Source organism: Staurois parvus, unplaced genomic scaffold (genome assembly GCF_062004578.1).
Source record: "Staurois parvus isolate SC_StPar_1 unplaced genomic scaffold, SC_StPar_1.0 ptg001950l, whole genome shotgun sequence".
Classification (NCBI taxonomy): Eukaryota; Metazoa; Chordata; class Amphibia; order Anura; family Ranidae; genus Staurois; species Staurois parvus.
In genome coordinates, this window is record NW_028319746.1 from 6,934 (window position 1) to 26,829 (window position 19,896).

General features: G+C 51.2%; 1 protein-coding gene across 1 annotated transcript in view; it reads right to left on the reverse strand.

The window, feature by feature from the left end:
- Nucleotides 1-289: 289 nt before the first annotated feature.
- The window catches only part of LOC149433165 (WD repeat-containing protein 25-like), a gene marked incomplete at its 5' end in the record, with an annotated part of 49,197 nt that continues 29,590 nt past the window's right edge, over nt 290-19,896 (reverse strand). Inside the window, 2 exons of the mRNA XM_089664572.1 lie at nt 290-2,069; nt 17,362-17,532. Coding sequence (XP_089520698.1) covers nt 1,815-2,069; nt 17,362-17,532 — 426 coding nt within the window. The remainder of the gene's footprint in view (nt 2,070-17,361; nt 17,533-19,896) is intronic.

The window sequence follows — 19,896 nt, forward strand, 5'->3', positions numbered from 1 at the left end:
CTCAGCAGCTCGGCTCCCTCTGCTCCCCCTCCCAGCAGTGACTCAGCAGCTCGGCTCCGTCTGCTCCCCCTCCCAGCAGTGACTCAGCAGCTCGGCTCACTCTCCTCCCCCTCCCAGCAGTGACTCAGCAGCTCGGCTCCGTCTCCTCCCCCTCCCAGCAGTGACTGAGCAGCTCGGCTCCGTCTGCTCCCCCTCCCAGCAGTGACTCAGCAGCTCGGCTCCGTCTCCTCCCCCTCCCAGCAGTGACTGAGCAGCTCGGCTCCGTCTGCTCCCCCTCCCAGCAGTGACTCAGCAGCTCGGCTCCGTTTGCTCCCCCTCCCAGCAGTGACTCAGCAGCTCGGCTCCGTCTGCTCCCCCTCCCAGCAGTGACTCGGCAGCTCAGATGAACATTACACCAACCGCGACATAAGATGACCGCAGGACCCACCAGCCGCCCCACAGCTGCTCAGTCCAATGATGGTACGAGGAGGAGGAGTCATCTACATGGATGTGCTGAGCAGAAAGCCCTCCAGGAACATTTCCTTCAGTCGGTTTTCTTTGCCCCAGTGACTGGTCAGCAGTGGAGTGACTGCAGAGGGCGCTCTGGGCCCCAGTGACTGGTCAGCAGTGGAGTGACTGCGGAGGGCGCTCTGGGCCCCAGTGACTGGTCAGCAGTGGAGTGACTGCGGAGGGCGCTCTGGGCCCCAGTGATTGGTCAGCGGTGGAGTGACTGCAGAGGGCGCTCTGCGCTCCAGTGATTGGTCAGCAGTGGAGTGACTGCGGAGGGCGCTCTGGGCCCAGTGACTGGTCAACGGTGGAGTGACTGCGGAGGGCGCTCTGGGCCCCAGTGATTGGTCAGCGGTGGAGTGACTGCAGAGGGCGCTCTGGGCCCCAGTGACTGGTCAACGGTGGAGTGACTGCGGAGGGCGCTCTGGGCCCCAGTGATTGGTCAGCGGTGGAGTGACTGCGGAGGGCGCTCTGGGCCCCAGTGATTGGTCAGCGGTGGAGTGACTGCGGAGGGCGCTCTGGGCCCCAGTGATTGGTCAGCGGTGGAGTGACTGCGGAGGGCGCTCTGGGCCCCAGTGATTGGTCAGCGGTGGAGTGACTGCAGAGGGCGCTCTGGGCCCCAGTGATTGGTCAGCGGTGGAGTGACTGCAGAGGGCGCTCTGGGCCCCAGTGATTGGTCAGCGGTGGAGTGACTGCAGAGGGAGCTCTGGGCCCCAGTGATTGGTCAGCGGTGGAGTGACTGCAGAGGGAGCTCTGGGCCCCAGTGATTGGTCAGCGGTGGAGTGACTGCAGAGGGCGCTCTGGGCCCCAGTGATTGGTCAGGGGTGGAGTGCCTGCAGAGGGCGCTCTGGGCCCCAGTGATTGGTCAGCGGTGGAGTGACTGCAGAGGGCGCTCTGGGCCCCAGTGATTGGTCAGGGGTGGAGTGCCTGCAGAGGGCGCTCTGGGCCCCAGTGATTGGTCAGGGGTGGAGTGCCTGCAGAGGGCGCTCTGGGCCTAGAGGCGTCTCACAAGCCGCTCCTGTCGCCCGGATCGGGGAACACACACCCATGGATTATTTACACGTCTCTCCTGATTGGACTCCCGGGAGAACATTTCAGCTTCTTCATGGGAGATAGGAGGAGATCCCCCAACCACGGAACACCGCACCCGGAGCAGGTAAATGCAGCCTCCGCTCTATTCATCCAGGCCACGCCCCCAATGTTTCACCCCGCCCCTGGGCCATAAACATGGAGGTGAATGTCTTCAGGGGCCTCATTCATCTCCCACACAACAGATCACATTACTCCTAGCTCCGCCCACAGGGACCCATTCGCTGTGCTGATCTCTATCACCCCCCAGGACAGCAGGAGATGGTCCATGACCCCCCTCTGCCCTGAACAGATCCCCGCCCCCACAATGTCTGCCTGTCTGTGGTCCTATGAGAAGGAAGATGGCGGGTTACCTTGTGCCCCTCATATCTCTTCCTCTTGTTCATTTTGTAGGGGCGCTGGGCGGAGAATAAAGCGATGTAGTTCCCATTGGTCTGCGCTATGAAGACGTTCTCCTTGGGGTGCAGGCCGAGGCTGGGACACGTGTACCGCTCCTGAAAGACATTTCACATGTTATTGCTTTGCAGCCAGAAATGAAGACAGACACAGTTTTTGTTTTATCTAGCTGAAAGAAAGAACACCAACATGGCAGGAAAAAAAATTAAAAAGTTCAAAAACAGAATCACTGAGTTGGAGGACGAGTCTCCCCCCTCCCCCCCTTGTCAGTATTCTGTTGAACCCCCATTTGCTGTCATTCCAGTCTGTAGTCTGTTGGGATTTGTCTCTAACTCTGCACATCCAGACTCTGCAGAACGGCCCACGTTCAGGGACATTGGATGGTGGAGGGTTGTGGACTGCAGGCTTCAGGTCATTCCACAGATTTTCAATGGGGTTGAAGTCTGGGCCCTGACTAGGCCATGCAAGGACATCCCCCTTCTTCTCCTCCAACCACTGGGCGGTCCAAGGACATCCCCCTTCTCCTCCTCCAACCACTGGGTGGTCCAAGGACATCCCCCTTCTCCTCCAACCACTGGGGGGTGCAAGGACATCCCCCTTCTCCTCTTGCAACCACTGCGGAATGCAAGGGCATGCCCCTTCTCCTCCTCCAACCACTGTGGGGTGCAAGGACATCCCCCTTCTCCTCCAACCACTGGGGGGTGCAAGGACATCCCCCTTCTCCTCCAACCACTGGGGGGTGCAAGGACATCCCCCTTCTCCTCTTGCAACCACTGCGGGGTGCAAGGACATCCCCCTTCTTCTCCTCCAACCACTGGGCGGTCCAAGGACATCCCCCTTCTCCTCCTGCAACCACTGCGGAATGCAAGGGCATGCCCCTTCTCCTCCTCCAACCACTGGGGGGTGCAAGGACATCCCCCTTCTCCTCCAACCACTGGGGGGTGCAAGGACATCCCCCTTCTCCTCTTGCAACCACTGGGGGGTGCAAGGACATCCCCCTTCTCCTCCTGCAACCACTGCGGAATGCAAGGGCATGCCCCTTCTCCTCCTCCAACCACTGTGGGGTGCAAGGACATCCCCCTTCTCCTCCAACCACTGGGGGGTGCAAGGACATCCCCCTTCTCCTCCTGCAACCACTGCGAGGTGCAAGGACATCCCCCTTCTCCTCCTCCAACCACTGGGAGGTGCAAGGACATCCCCCTTCTCTTCCTCCAACCACTGGGGGGTGCATTGACATCCCCCTTCTCCTCCAACCACTGGGGGGTGAACAAGGCTGGAAGAGTACATTCAGCCGGGGAGACTCCTGAACTGTGGAAGGGATACAAAACCTCCCACAAGTGAGAGATCCCCTGACCAAGAGACGTTCCAACAGGATAATGGCCTGGAGGGCTCATAGGACCCCTGCTAGGTCGTCTAAAGAAGGCCAGAGATCACACTGAAGCAATGCTGTTAGATAAACCAGCATAACCCGATCTACAGAGAGATGGGAAGATAACATCTCCTCCCGAAATGGACAAAAAAACGGGGAACCCATCCTGATTGAGGCAGAAAGCCAAAACCACATTGGGAAGTAAAGAGGCTCTGAGCCTCCACATCACTCCATCACTGTGTAGGACCCTGAAAGGTCCTCTCCAGAACTAGACCTTTGCCTCATGATTTCCCTGCAAAATAAAGGAAATTACGATTCAAAGCGGGCAGCCAAGACCTCCAGGACACTAGGCTATGAACTGGGCTGTCTAGTCTTTGGGGGGTTCGGCTACCATTGGGACGTTTCTTTTTTGTATCCTTCTCCTGAAGGTGACATTATACCCCAATGGTCAGAGATGGAGATCTCCATGGTGTCCTTCAATGAAGGAAGGGAATATATTTATACATTGCACATGGATCTTTGTTTAAACCATGGCTGGGAGACGACTGTTTTTGTTTTTCATTTGCCTGGAGTTGGAACGACGTCATACCGTCATGGACATACAGAAACATTCTTTTCTTGACATTTACAAAAGCAAATCTTTCATATGAATATATTTCATGTCCCTGCACCTCACTGGTCTGTCTGTTCATTTCTAGCCCCGAAGAAGATGGTGAAGATCCCTGAAACGCGTTGGCTTCCTGTATATCTTCAAGCTGGATTCCAGGAATTCAGAAACTTTGTAACACAAAGGTGAAGGCGTTCTATGAGTTACGTCACAACAGCCGCCTGCCACCTTGTGGGCTTATCTCTACTATTTATATCTGACAGGTTTATTGTGCTCCAGCAGCAAAGGACTCAGCTGGGGTCGGTGCAGCTACTATGCCCGCCCCTTCCCTCCTCCTGCCCAGTCACGGAAGCCTTACATACGGAATAGAGCATCTGCCTTCCCATTCTTGGATCCTGGGTGATAGGTTATGTGGAAGTTGAATCTGGAGAAGTATAGAGCCCATCTAGCCTGCCAAGGCCTTAGGCGCTTTGCGGATCTTAAATATTCCAGATATTTATGGTCTGTGAAGATCACAATCGGGTGACTAGCTCCTTCCAAGAGGTATCTCCATTCTTCAAAAGCTTCTTTGATCGCCAGAAGTTCCCTATCGCCCACGTCGTAGTGTCTTAAAGCTTGGCTCAGTTTCCTAGAGCAGAAGGCTACCGGATGAAGCAGAGCCTTTGGGCCCTGGCGTTGAGAGAGCACGGCTCCTGTAGCAACCTCAGATGCGTCCACCTCCAGGATGAAGGGAAGTGTTGGTTCTGGGGTTGTAACACAGGAGCGGAGGTGAATCGAGCTTTTAATTGCTCAAATGCTATTTGTGCTTCCTGGCTCCAGAGGAAACGTGTATGCTGGCGAGTGAGTTGGGCAATGGGGGCAATGATGGTTGAAAAGCCTTTGATAAACCTTTGATAGAAGTTGGCAAAGCCTACAAATCTTTGGACCCCTTTCCTGTCAGAAGGTGCAGGCCAATCCAAAATTGCAGAGACTTTCTGAGGGTCCATGGAGATCCCTTCAGTGGAGATTATGAGTCCCAGGAACTAGATAGACTGCTTCTCAAACTCGCACTTCTCTGCCTTTGCGTACAAGCCACGCGTCCTCAGAGTAGTCAGTACTTTAACATGGTCTCGGTGGAGTTCCAGTGAGGTAGAGAAAATCAGGATATCATCCAAGTAGACGATAAAGAAAAGATCGAGGTATTCCCTGAAAACATCGTTTACAAAGTGTTGAAACGTTGCAGGGGCATTGCATAGTCCAAACGGCATCACAAGGTTCTCGAAGTGTCCGAAGCGTGTTCTGAAGGCGGTTTTCCACTCATTGCCTTCCCTAATGCGGACTAATTGTAGGCCCCCCGTAAGTATAATTTAGTGAACACTCGGGCTGTCCGAAACCTCTGAAATAACTCGGGAACAAGAGGAAGTGGATACCGATTCTTGCTGGTAATTCTGCCGAGTTCTCTATAATCAATGCAAGGTCTGAGAGACTGATCTTTTTTTTTCAATAAAGAAAATACCTGCCCCGGCAGGTGAGGAAGAGGGATGGGTGAATCCTTTGGTGAGGTTCTCATCTATGTATTGCCGGAGGGCTTCCAGCTCAAGTTCGGACAATGGGAAAATCCACCCAAAAGGTATTTCTGCCCCTGGAAGAAGTTCAATTGGACAGTCATAAGATCGATGAGATGGCAATGTGTCGGCCTTTTTCTTGTCGAATACATCGAGAAAGTCATGGTAGGTAGGGGGAACAGATTGATTGGCATCTGATGTAGGTTGAACAGAGAGGCATACGGGAAAAGTGGTGAGTGTGGAGGCGCCACAGTGCTGAAGGCAGTAGCTAGATGGAAAAGTGACTTCTCTTTTGGGCCAGTTGATTTGTGGGTTGTGAGCTTGCAACCAAGGTATTCCTAGGATGGCTGGAAACATGGAAGACCTGATGACGTCAAAACGAATGAACTCCTGGTGGCCAGAGTCAGTTGTTGCTAGGATGGAGATGGTTTCCAGGGTAACAGGTCCTGAGCTAGGAGTAGTGCCATCAGCTAGTAGTACATCGAGTCTTTGTTTCTGTGGATGAAGAGGAATACATAAGTCCTTGGCAAGGTTGATGGCCAAGAAACAGCTACAGGCTCCCGAGTCAACGATTGCCCGCATCTTGACTTCGCTTCCAGCCACCTGCAATGATATGGGGAGAATGACATGGGTGGTTAAAGTTCTGGATAAATGGAGATACGAAGGATGGGGCTGGCTGGACTTACTTGGTCGCACTGGGCAGTTGCTCAAGAAGTGGCCCGTGGCCCCACAGTAAAGACATAGATTGCCTTGTCGTCTGCGTAGCCTTTCTTCTGGAGTTAGAGCAGGTCGGAGAAGGCCAATTTGCATTGGTTCCACTTCAGAAGTGTTGGTGGGCTGAGGAACAGGGGCAGGAGCCGCTAGTCCTGGAGTTTTCGGCAGAACCCACGTGGGTCAAAAAGTCTGGGTACATTCAGAACGTCTTTCCCGTAGTCGGCGATCCAACTGGGTAGAGAGCTGAATAAGATTCGCCAGGGAGGAGGGGACTTCAACCCTGGCTAACTCATCCTTGAGGGATTTGGACAGGCCTAGACGGAACTGGTATTTTAAAGCTGTGTTGTTCCAACCGGTATCAGCTGACCATTTGCGGAATTCCACAATGTAATCCTCCACAGGCCGTTGGCCTTGTTGTAGAGCAAGGAGGGCGGATTCAGCAGTGGAGGTCCTCTGGGAATCATCATGGAGGGCAGCCATCGCTTCGAAATATGTGGTCACAGAGTTAAGTGATGGGTTCTTTTGTTCCAGTAGGCGGTGTGCCCATGATTGAGGTTCATCAGACAAAAGGGAGATAATGAACTCAACTTTGACAGCCTCAAGTGAAAAGTCCTTGGTTGCAGAGCAAAGTAAAGTTCACAAGCGTTATTGAAGGCCCTGAATTTACGCCAGTCCCCTGAGAATCGTTCAGGAGTGGGGACCCTGGGCTCTGGGGACGGTAGCACCACAGCAGGTGTAGGAGGCGAACTGGCAGGTGCAGCTACAGGGGTAGAACTAGCAGAAGGATTCTGGTTTGCAGAAGTCACAGAAGTAGTGAGGGAGCAGAGACGTCCTTCCAGCTGAAAGTATCCACAGGGCCTCTAATGCGGAAGCGCCTCTCTCGGCCTCGGACATAATTGCTAATTGATACTATCACATACCTGGTGTTAGAGGCCAATGGAGAGAGGGCTTCCTTTGCGGCTAAGTTAAAGACTCCCTTGGATATGGGACAGAAGGAGTCAGGCCCAAAGTAGCACGGGTCGCATGTAGGAGTGCTTGTCAGAGGTACACCCAGGAGCACAGCTGATGCACTGGAATGGTGTCTGCAGACAGGTGGTGCCCGTGAGAGGTATGCAGGCCTTCAGGGTAGCAGAGGACCACAAAGTAGTTGGTTCAAAGCCAAGGTCAGATGCCGGGTGGAGATTAGAGGAGGCATAGTCAATAGGATAGCTGGGATAATACACAGGAGAGCGAGTGAGAATATCTACTAGCCAAGCCGGGGTCAGATCAGGAGAGCAGGTGGGAACATCTATTAGCCAAGCCATTAGCCAAGCCAAGGTCAGATCAGGAGAGCAGTTGGGAACATCTATTAGCCAAGCCGGGGTCAGATCAGGAGTCAGGCAGAGAAGATCGGTCCAGGAACAATCCAAATCGGTAACAGGAGATCACAGTAGCAATGGAACACGGACAAAGGTAGTGGGGAGCCGGAGATCAACCAGCAATTTGAGGGAGTGATGGGCTTCCTTATAAAGGCCGTCTGGTGCCAAACTGAGCTAATGCGTGAGTACCTATGTACCAGTATGCATGCGTGTTCTGGCTCGCGTCCGTGCGCCAATGCGCATAGATTTTCACTGGGGTGCATTTCTGCGGCCAGGTACTGGCGGGAATGCCAGGTCTCCGAGTACCTCTGCTGTGGACAGAGCCCTGACACCATCCGTATCTCCACCTCTATCTCCACCCCTATCCCCATCCCAATCTCCATCCCTATCTCCACCCCTATCTCCATCCCTATCACCACCCCCATCTCCACCCCTATCTCCATCCGTATCTCCACCCCTATCTCCACCCCTATCCCCATCCCTATCTCCACCCCTATCCCCATCCCAATCTCCATCCCTATCTCCACCCCTATCTCCATCCCTATCACCACCCCTATCTCCGCCCACTCAATTCATTATCTTCATTCATGTCTCTTCATCCTTGCCTCAGACATGGACATTGATGTTCTGACTGTCTGCAGAAGGATCCTTGTGAATGGCGATCAGCACCTTTTACCAAATGTCTCTCCACTCTGACGATCCTATACGCTGTACACCAGCCTTTCTGAACCAAGGTACCTACCCGGGCACCATGGGGCGCATTCAGGTTTCTTCAGGGGTGCATTGGCAAAATCCCTCAAAACTGCCCACAAACTGCATACATTCCAACACGTGGATCACGCCCGACTTTTAGTTACACAAAGCTCCAGGTTTTCATTGTGCGCCATTACAACCTTCCAGCCACCAGCATCATAACAACCAATCATGTCATTGGATAAAGAAGATGTTGGGTGCCTGCACAGCATCCTTGTTTGCCCCTCCCATCTCCATCAGCACTCTTTAGTGAGGGAGAAGAGAAACAACAGAATACTAGTCAGTACCAGTGTGCATTGGAGGAATAAATCCCCCCTGCTGCTGGGTGTCCGAAGTGTATGAATGTCGCTCCGTTAAGTACAGACATTCGTTTCAGTTTTTACATTTTGGAATGGGGTGCCTTGAGATTGCTGTACACCCTTCAACACCAACAGTGTCTTAGCAACCAATGCCGCTGTGTGACGGGGGAGGAGGGCACTAAGCCTGCACTTTGGACAGACTGGCCAGTATGGAGACTCCTCCTCAGTGTCACCCCCCATCATGTCTCCATCATCTGTAATGTGTAGACAAGGACTATCTTTACACAATCTGGGGTATACTTCCGGCACATTAACCGTCCAGGGATAAAAGATGGGGAACAGCGTGGATTCCAGAAATGACCAATACACATTCACCGTCCACTTTATGAAGTCCACCTTGCTGGTGCCAAGAAGATCTCCCCCACACCATGACATCACCAGCCTGAACCATTGATACAAGGCAGGAGGGATCCTCCACACCATGACACCACCACCACCAGCCTGAACCATTGATACAAGGCAGGATGGATCCCCCACACCATGACACCACCACCACCAGCCTGAACCATTGATACAAGGCAGGATGGATCCCCCACACCATGACACCACCACCACCAGCCTGAACCATTGATACCAGGTAGGATGGATCCACCACACCATGACACCACCACCACCAGCCTGAACCATTGATACAAGGCAGGATGGATCCCCCACACCATGACACCACCACCAGCCTGAACCATTGATACAAGGCAGGATGGATCCCCCACACCATGACACCACCACCAGCCTGAACCATTGATACAAGGCAGGATGGATCCCCCACACCATGACACCACCACCAGCCTGAACCATTGATACAAGGCAGGATGGATCCCCCACACCATGACACCACCACCAGCCTGAACCATTGATACAAGGCAGGATGGATCCCCCACACCATGACACCACCACCAGCCTGAACCATTGATACAAGGCAGGATGGATCCCCCACACCATGACATCACCAGCCTGAACCGTTGATACAAGGCAGGATGGATCCCTCACACCATGACACCACCACCACCAGCCTGAACCATTGATACAAGGCAGGATGGATCCCCCACACCATGACACCACCACCACCAGCCTGAACCATTGATACAAGGCAGGGTGGATCCATGCTTTCATGTTGTTTACACCAAATTCTGACCCTACCATCTGAAGGTCGCAGCTGAAATCCAGACTCATCAGACCAGGCAACGTTCTTCCAATCTTCTATCATCCAATTTTGGTGATCCTGTGTGAATTGTAGCCTCCGTTTCTTGTTCTTAGCTGACAGGAGTGGCACCCGGTGTGGTCTTCTGCTGCTGTAGCCCATCTGCTTCAAGGTTGGATGTGTTGTGGGTTCAGAGGTGGTATTCTGCATACCTTGGTTCAGGGCTAAAAATTTCAAGTCCTGAGCTACTAGTCAGTCCTTAAGAGTTTTTTGCGACCAGTTGCCCCACCCAACCCCTACCCTGCCCATTCCCACCCCTAAACACGCCCTCATAAATTATCTCATGAAATTACACTGTTAAATGTTTTATGCAAATCCACCCCCAGGTCAGGAGGGGGGCAGCATCACAGGAGGGGGGCAGCGGGAGAGGTGGGGGGCAGCATCATAGGAGGGGGGGGCAGCATCACAGGAGGGAGGCAGTGAGATAGATGGAGGGGCAGCATCATAGGAGGGGGGCAGTGAGAGAGGTGGGGGGCAGCATCATAGGAGGGGGGCAGTGGGAAAGATGGAGGGGCAGCATCATAGGAGGGGGGCAGTGAGAGAGGTGGGGGGCAGCATCATAGGAGGGGGGCAGTGGGAAAGATGGAGGGGCAGCGTCAGAGGAGGGGGAGCGTCACAGGAGGGGGGCAGCGTCAGGGGGGCAGTGGAACAGCTCTCACATGTCCAGCAGCATCAGTGGAGAGGATCTGGTGGCAGGAGGGATAGCTGGTTGTTGTGGTCAGTGGCAGTCAGTGCCGTGCTGCAGGTGTCACACAGGTGGCGGGACTTGGTGGCCCCAGTGACTCCAGTCCTCTGGTGGGGAGCACCACTGCACTTCCGGCGTATGGCCCTCTGGTGGTCGGTGCAGGAGGCCGTGCCCTCTGCTCCATGGGTTCTCCGAGGAAGGGGGGGTTGGATGTGTGGTGAGGTGGGGGATGTGCCTGCAATGTTCTCCATGGGGCTGTGCAGGACTCCTCTTCTGCTCTGCCTGGACTGTGAACGTGGAGGGATGGGGGAGACTCCGGAGGTCCTGGAACACTGGGCTAGGCTCCACACTTGCCCCTCACGTTATTTCCACTCGTCAAATGTGAGCAAGTGAGTGGAAATTTTGAGGTCTGTTGGTTGTAACGAGTGGTTATTGGAGTTCCTGTTGCCTTTCTATCATCTCCTCTCATTCTCCTCTGACCTCTGACCTCAACCAGGCATTTTCCTCCACACAACTGCCGCTCACTGGATATTTCCTCTTTTTCGGACCATTCTCTGTAATCCCTAGAGATGGTTGTGCAGGAACATCCCAGGAGATCAGCAGTTATAGAAATCCTCAGACAGGCCCGTCTGGCACCAACAACCATAACATGTTCAAAGTCACTTAAATCTCCTTTCTTCCCCATTCTGATGTTTGGTTTGAACTTCAGAAAGTCGTCTTCACCACGTCTAGATGCCTAAATGCATGGAGTTGCTGCCATGTGATTGGCTGATTATCAATTTGTGTTACCAAGCCATTGAACAGGTGGACCTAATAAAGTGGCCGTTGAGTGTGTTTTTATTTTGCCGTTCCATACGTTAGGGTGACTTCAACAAAATGGCAGCCGTCTGCACACAATCACTGACTCCCTGTTACATAAATATGAAAGGTGGCTTCAGCTCCTGTTCTCCACCCAAAAAGGGCGAAACGCGTCTGAGTTCTCCGCGGCTGGAGGACAGGAAATGAAGCCATCTTTTACGCATCTCATTCACATTTATGTAACAGGGAGATGGAGTCTGTGTGCAGACAGGCGCCATTTTGTTGAAGTCTACTAGAGCGTGACAAGCCGATCTTTCTTGCACCAGTCTATTCACGTGCTGATCTAACACAGGGGGCATTGGGGGGCATTGGAGCGGTACTATTGTTTTGGGCTACATATATAAGTAATGTTGAGTATGAAATCTGAACCTCTTTCTGGGTCAGCACACAATACTGAGGCTTTTCACTCAGAATGACAGCCAGAGAACTGGCATTTTCCAGAGGCAGCCACTCCATTCGTCTCACCTGTATGGAGGGGAGAGCAATGGCTGCCTCTTTGTCACCTTCAAGAAGCTCTAATCAAGCAATGTTGACATGAAAGTCGCGACGACCTCCTCCTCCTCCAGTCTCATATTGAGAGGTTGACGCCTGCTGAATGTACACATTAATAAACCCTCAAGAATCACAATCAACAAATAATCCTCACACGGTGTCACGCTCGGCTCCGAGACGGGAAATATTAATAGGTTCTACTAGAAGAACACGAGTTATTTTCCACATGGCAGACTCCACAGAGCTGCTCATTATATGGAGAACCATCAAGGCTTCACGTAGGCGGCACTCTGAGCGGAAGGACATTTTCCTAGGAAGGTTTCTTTATAAATAGCGATGTTCTAGAAAGACAATGAAGCAGACACCGGCCATGGAAGCCTGGAACCCCGAGGTGGTGGAAACAAAGATGGAGTCCCCTGTGTCATGGTGCCAAGGACAGCGTCATGATAGAACCGAGCCCAGACAGAAGCCGGGCCCTCATAGTAAATAGAACGCTGGGAACGAGAAGGTGGGGAAGGAAAATGCTGTACACCCAAGAGAAGGGAGGGGAAGGAACACGCTGTACACCCAAAGAGAAGGGTGAGGAAGGAACACGCTGTACACTCAAAGAGAAGGGTGGGGAAGGAACACGCTGTACACCCAAAGAGAAGGTGGGGAAGGAACATGCTGTACACCCAAAGAGAAGGGTGAGGAAGGAACATGCTGTACACCCAAAGAGAAGGGAGGGGAAGGAACACGCTGTACACCCAAAGAGAAGGGAGGGGAAGGAACACGCTGTACACCCAAAGAGAAGGGAGGGGAAGGAACACGCTGTACACCCAAAGAGAAGGGTGAGGAAGGAACACGCTGTACACCCAAAGAGAAGGATGAGGAAGGAACACGCTGTACACCCAAAGAGAAGGATGAGGAAGGAACACGCTGTACACCCAAAGAGAAGGGAGGGGAAGGAACACGCTGTACACCCAAAGAGAAGGGTGGGGAAGGAACACGCTGTACACCCAAAGAGAAGGGTGGGGAAGGAACACGCTGTACACCCAAAGAGAAGGTGGGCAAGGAACACGCTGTACACCCAAAGAGAAGGGTGGGGAAGGAACACGCTGTACACCCAAAGAGAAGGGTGGGGAAGGAACACGCTGTACACCCAAAGAGAAGGGTGGGGAAGGAACACGCTGTACCCAAAGAGAAGGTGGGGAAGGTACACACTGCACACCAAATGTGATGAATGCTTTACTCCAGTGGTTCCCATCCTTCATTCACTTGGCATACCATTATGGTAAATTGTACCCCCCATGGGGGTGGGAGAGGGGCAGAGTAGGGGGGAGGCTGATGGCACCAAAACATATTTATTAGGTCCCAATTTCACTACAGACATCTGCTCAGACCACAAAAGGCGACCCCATCTTAAGTCCTGGTCAGCCAATCAAGGCGTGGACAGGAGGTGGGGCCCCAACACATCCACACAGTCAGCTAATGAGGCGAGAGCAGGAGGACACCCCAACACATTCAGAGCTCTGTCACACAATTGGGGGGTCTGAGGAATTGGAACTTTCGGTAGATGAGATTGGTTGTACGAGAACTAGACTGATACTATCCCAGTGGGGTATCTGGGTAAAACGGTGGCTACATGGAGGAACTCCCACAGAAACCATGAGATGTGATAGGCTTGTAAAATGGCTGAGAAGGATTCAGGCTCCGGATAAAAACAAATCTCAGAAATATTTTGGCCCTGTTCAGCAGCTAGTATGTGTAAGCCCTGATGAAGGGGGCCAAGTGTGGCCCCTGAAACGCGTTGGGTATTACATTTACTGCATGTTTGGAATAAAACATTTCCACATTTCGGCACTCCAATCTTGTGATCCAACTACTGCAAATGGTCATGGGGCCCAGAAGGCAATCCCTGGTCATCCAATCAGAGAGAGGCCAGGAGGTGACCTCACTATATCCAGAGCACACGCCTATGGTTCCTCCCCCACCACTCCAGGGGACACAATGAAGTCCCTGGCCGCACCACCCCTCTCTGCTTGTCCACGGCTGCTCTTCGCCACTCACTGGGGTGCAGGCAGGTCCAGTGTGAGACACACGGCACCCGTGACCAATCAGAGCATGTGGTTCCCTCTCCCCACCCCCAACATGACGAGAGATATGAGCACCAGTGAGGTAGGCTGTCACTGGAGGGTTTGGGACGCCAGCTGGTTAGGTGGACTTGTGGCATTGGCTTGGGATCCTGCGACAGCTGCGGGGGCGGAGCTTTTCTGCTGCTGTTACTGATCTTTTTTAGGTTTCCGGGGGGGGGGGGGTACGGAGGGTACATTTAGCCCAGGTTGGGAACTGCTGCCTTGGTGCATATACCAAGTCTCATGTTTAAAGAGAGAACAGCATTATAATAAAAACTGCCCCTTCCTATTGGCCTGTCAGGGAGCCCACCATAGTAATGGGCCAATAGGTGGGGTGTTGGCGGCAAGCTCTGAGACTTCCCGGAGTATCAACTGGAAAGCTGGATCTCTATATCAGCCGACAGCAGCCTCTGTGTCAATGAAGTCTGCAAACAGTATTTGCGGGCTTCATTCATAAATATATTTGTTCTAATATTGCCACAAGTTATGTTGTAGTATTACCTGTGTGCAGAGAAACGACAACAAAATCCTCCCACGAAGTATTACTTCCCGTCTCCCCATCCCCCAGGACAAGACATGAGGGGAAATCCCCCCCAATGAGCACACAGACAGCAACAAATACCGGGGAATATCAGAGAGGAATAGCGACACCTCATCAGGTTTGGGTCTAGAACAGGGGTGGGCAAACTTTTTGACTTGAGGGCTGCAATGGGTTCATATATTGGACCCGGGGGCCAGACCAAGAGTAGATGAATGATGTGTATGTGTCATCCATAGTAAGTATAGTAATATTCCCCCATAGTAAGCATAGTAATTCATCCCCCATATAGTAATTCATCCCCCATATAGTAATTCATCCCCCATATAGTAATTCATCCCCCCCATAGTAATTCATCCCCCATAGTAATTCATCCCCCATATAGTAATTCATCCCCCATAGTAATTCATCCCCCATATAGTAATTCACCCCCCATATAGTAATTCATCCCCCATATAGTAATTCATCCCCCATATAGTAATTCAACCCCCATATAGTAATTCATCCCCCATATAGTAATTCATCTCCCATATAGTAATTCATCCCCCATATAGTAATTCATCCCCCCTATAGTAATTCATCCCCCATAGTAATTCATCCCCCATATAGTAATTCATCCCCCATATAGTAATTCATCCCCCATAGTAATTCATCCCCCATATAGTAATTCATCCCCCATAGTAATTCATCCCCCATAGTAATTCATCCCCCATATAGTAATTCATCCCCCATAGTAATTCATCCCCCATATAGTAATTCATCCCCCATAGTAATTCATCCCCCACATAGTAATTCATCCCCATAGTAATTCATCCCCCATATAGTAATTCATCCCCCATATAGTAATTCATCCCCCATATAGTAATTCATCCCCCATAGTAATTCATCCCCCATATAGTAATTCATCCCCCATATAGTAATTCATCCCCCATATAGTAATTCATCCCCCATAGTAATTCATCCCCCATATAGTAATTCATCCCCCATAGTAATTCATCCCCCATATAGTAATTCATCCCCCATATAGTAATTCATCCCCCATATAGTAATTCATCTCCCATATAGTAATTCATCCCCCATATAGTAATTCATCCCCCATATAGTAATTCATCCCCCATATAGTAATTCATCCCCATATAGTAATTCATCCCCCATATAGTAATTCATCCCCCATAGTAATTCATCCCCCATATAGTAATTCATCCCCCATATAGTAATTCATCCCCCATATAGTAATTCATCCCCCATAGTAATTCATCCCCCATATAGTAATTCATCCCCCATATAGTAATTCATCCCCCATATAGTAATTCATCCCCCATATAGTAATTCATCCCCCATAGTAATTCATCCCCCATATAGTAATTCATCCCCCATATAGTAATTCATCCCCCATAGTAATTCATCCCCCCTATAGTAATTCATTCCCCATATAGTAATTCATCCCCCATATAGTAATTCATCCCCCATATAGTAATTCATCCCCCCTATAGTAATTCATTCCCCATATAGTAATTCATCCCCCATATAGTAATTCATCCCCCATATAGTAATTCATCCCCCATATAGTAATTCATCCCCCATATAGTAATTCATCCCCCATATAGTAATTCATCCCCCCTATAGTAATTCATTCCCCATATTAATTCATCCCCCATATTAAGCCCCCAAGTCCCCCCTGTGTCAATTCACTTACCTTTGCTCCGCGCGTTCCTCTCGCCGTTCCGGTGTAGCATGAAAATCTGTTTCCTATGAGGATCTGTCCCCCTCGACGTATCTGCGCATGTGCCAGTTTCAGGCATTAGCAGCCGATCGGCGATCTCCGGCACATGCGCAGATACGTCGAGGGGGACAGATCCTCATAGGAGACAGATTTTCATGCTACACCGGTCTTCAGGGCGGACTGTGAGAGGAGCCTAGCGAAGCCTAGCTGGCCGGATTAAAAGGTCCGCCGGGCCGTAGTTTGCCCATTGCTGGTCTAGAAGTATCTTATATGGCACATGAAGCCCCGATGAAGGACCCCCACCCCGAAGACGTGCGGCTTTGCCATCTTGGATTGTTATGATGGATCAAATGCCGTCCTGCTTCACAATCAATGGCGCGTCACGCTTCTTCTCTCCGATTTCCTGAATTCTATCACAGAACTGGCCATTTATAAACCAAAAGCTGCCTTCTGGAGCCATTGAATCCCATAAGAAACCTTTCTCTGTCTGGCCAATCAGAAGACACCCAGATCCAGGTCCTCCTACGACAGATGGATACAGAGGGTCTGACCCCTCCCAATTCTTTTTAAAAATAGTTCAAAAATATGTTCCCCCAACATCCCCTCCCCCAGCTCTGTGCCGGCTGTCCCATGTACTGGTATGAAGAAGTCTCATCTTCTCTTTGTATTTCTTCCTTTCTATGAAATCCTCGCTGTTCCTGCCAGTCACTCTGCTTTCCTACTACTGACCACACTGGGCATGACAGCACAGTGTGGTCAGTTCTCTAGCTGTTCTGGGAACTCATCCTGCTCTTCTCCAATGATTAGACTTGTCCTGACACCCCCTGGCACAGCCATTCATTTGGAAGATTGTGTGCTGCTGTTTCTCCTCCCCTAGCTCTCTGAGCTCCTTAGGCAGCTGAAAACAGAGGTCATGTGATCACTTATAAAAAAGGGGGAAAAAGGTGTTTAGAATGATTTTATATCTATATACACAAATGTTTTATCTTTCATTTCTGTTTTACACTGAATGGGTTGTTCTAGGTGAGGGTCACATAGACTTGAAGAATTCCAAACAAAAATAAAACAAGAAACGTACATGGAATATCTGGTTAGATATTTTGGAGGCGGTGCCGAAATCCCACGCGATGATGGTGCGGTCAGCAGAATCTCGGCTCACGGAGTCTGTCGTGCTAAGAAATTCATTCCCACCGGAGAGGAAGAGGACATCAAAGTGTTGCTGCACAGAAGCTCTATAGACATGGATCACCTGAAAGACGAAGATTTCATTGTTAGCTGCCGTTCTGTACAGTGACACCCCATCCCCCGTGTGGTGTTCCATTCATCCCAAATGGGTTCCGGTAGGGTTGAGGTCAGGACTCTGGAATAGAAAAGGCTCTTCACCAAACTGATGCCACAGAAGAGCACAATTGTCCACAATGTCTTTGTATGATGAAGTATTAGCAGGACCCTTCACTGGGGACACCGGAATCTAATCATCTGGAAGGGCGTTCACAGACTTTGGCCCATATAGTGTGTCCCATCATGAGCCTGCAAGGAGAGGATTGCTGTTGGGTGAGAAGACCTGGATCACCAATGGTGTTCTAATTCACCCAAAGGTGTCCAGTAGGCAGGGGCGGACTGACAACTCACGGGGCCCCCGGGCAATAGGGGATCATGGGGCCCCTGGGCAATAGGGGATCATGGGGCACGTGTCCTTGCCCAAACTCAAAAAAGCCTATGAAAAAGGTACCAGGGGCATCTCATGGGGCCCCCTACTGAGCCCGGGCCATCGGGCAGTACCCGAGTTTCCAAATGGTCAGTCCGCCCATCAGTAAGGTTGAGGTCAGGGCACTGTGCAGGACACTCGAGTTTCCCCACACTTCACACCTATATGAGCTTGGTGGACATCCCATTCCAAAACCATGGCCATTAATATGGAGTTACCACCCCCCCATGGCCATTAAAATGGAGTTACCACCCCCCCATGGCCATTAAAATGGAGTTACCACCCCCCCATGGCCATTAATATGGAGTTACCACCCCCCCATGGCCATTAAAATGGAGTTACCACCCCCCCATGGCCATTAAAATGGAGTTGCCCTCTTTGTGGCTACCACTACCTCCACTCTTCTGAGAAGGCTTTCTATAAGATTTTGGAGGGTGTCTGTGGGAATTTGTGTCCATTTGTGAGGTCAGGTACTGGTGTGGACAAGACTTGGCCCACATGCTGGGCACCAAAACCAAGACCTGGCTTTCAGTTGACATTCCAATTCAAGCCAAGGGTGTTCAGCAGGGTTGAGGTCAGGGTTCTGTGCAGGACACTCCAGTTAATCCACACCAAACTGGTCATCCACGTCTTTATGGAGCTGGCTTTGTACACAGGGGACAGTCATGGGGGACAGAAAAGGGTCTTCACCAAACTGGTCATCCATGCCTTTATGGAGATGGCTTTGTACACAGGGGACAGTCATGGGGGGACAGAAAAGGGTCTTCACCAAACTGGTCATCCATGTCTTTATGGAGCCGGCTTTGTACACAGGGGAGAGTCATGGGGGACAGAAAAGGGTCTTCACCAAACTGGTCATCCATGTCTTTATGGAGCTGGCTTTGTACACGGGGGAGAGTCATGGGGGAACAGAAAAGGGTCTTCACCAAACTGGTCATCCATGTCTTTATGGAGCTGGCTTTGTACACAGGGGACAGTCATGGGGGAACAGAAAAGGGTCTTCACCAAACTGGTCATCCATGTCTTTATGGAGCTGGCTTTGTACATAGGGGACAGTCATGGGGGACAGAAAAGGGTCTTCACCAAACTGGTCATCCATGCCTTTATGGAGCTGGCTTTGTACACAGGGGAGAGTCATGGGGGAACAGAAAAGGGTCTTCACCAAACTGGTCATCCATGTCTTTATGGAGCTGGCTTTGTACACAGGGGACAGTCATGGGGGAACAGAAAAGGGTCTTCACCAAACTGGTCCTCCATGTCTTTATGGAGCTGGCTTTGTACACAGGGGACAGTCATGGGGGAACAGAAAAGGGTCTTCACCAAACTGGTCATCCATGTCTTTATGGAGCTGGCTTTGTACACAGGGGACAGTCATGGGGGGAACAGAAAAGGGTCTTCACCAAAATATTGCCACAAGGCTGGAAGAGCCCAATTGTCTCCAGTCATTGTATGATGGAGGATTACCAGGACCCTTCACTGGAGACGATGAATCTGGAGGGGGATTCACATACTTTATTACATTATATATAATATCTAGTTATTTATGTTTCAACCTTTACGATCACATTGTGCAGTTCCTCAGCAGTGATGAAGAGAAATGACTCCTCTGGGGCTGTGTGCAAACTGTCCGCACAGTACATTCAACCCGCAAGTAAATGGATGACACTAATAAGCACTTTAGGACCGAGCAACCGTCTACCCGTTCCTGGGGACCATTACTGCTCATCGCTTTCATCGCTTTCATCCAGAGGCAATTAAATGCTATGATATTTCCGGGAGTGACAGTTGGACTTCTGTCCAGGGAGGCAATAAAGGAGCCGGAGAAAAAAAACAAACAGCCGTGTGACAGAGTTCTGGCCAGGACTGCGCTCAGTCCTCACTACTTACACCTCCTGTCCAGCAGCA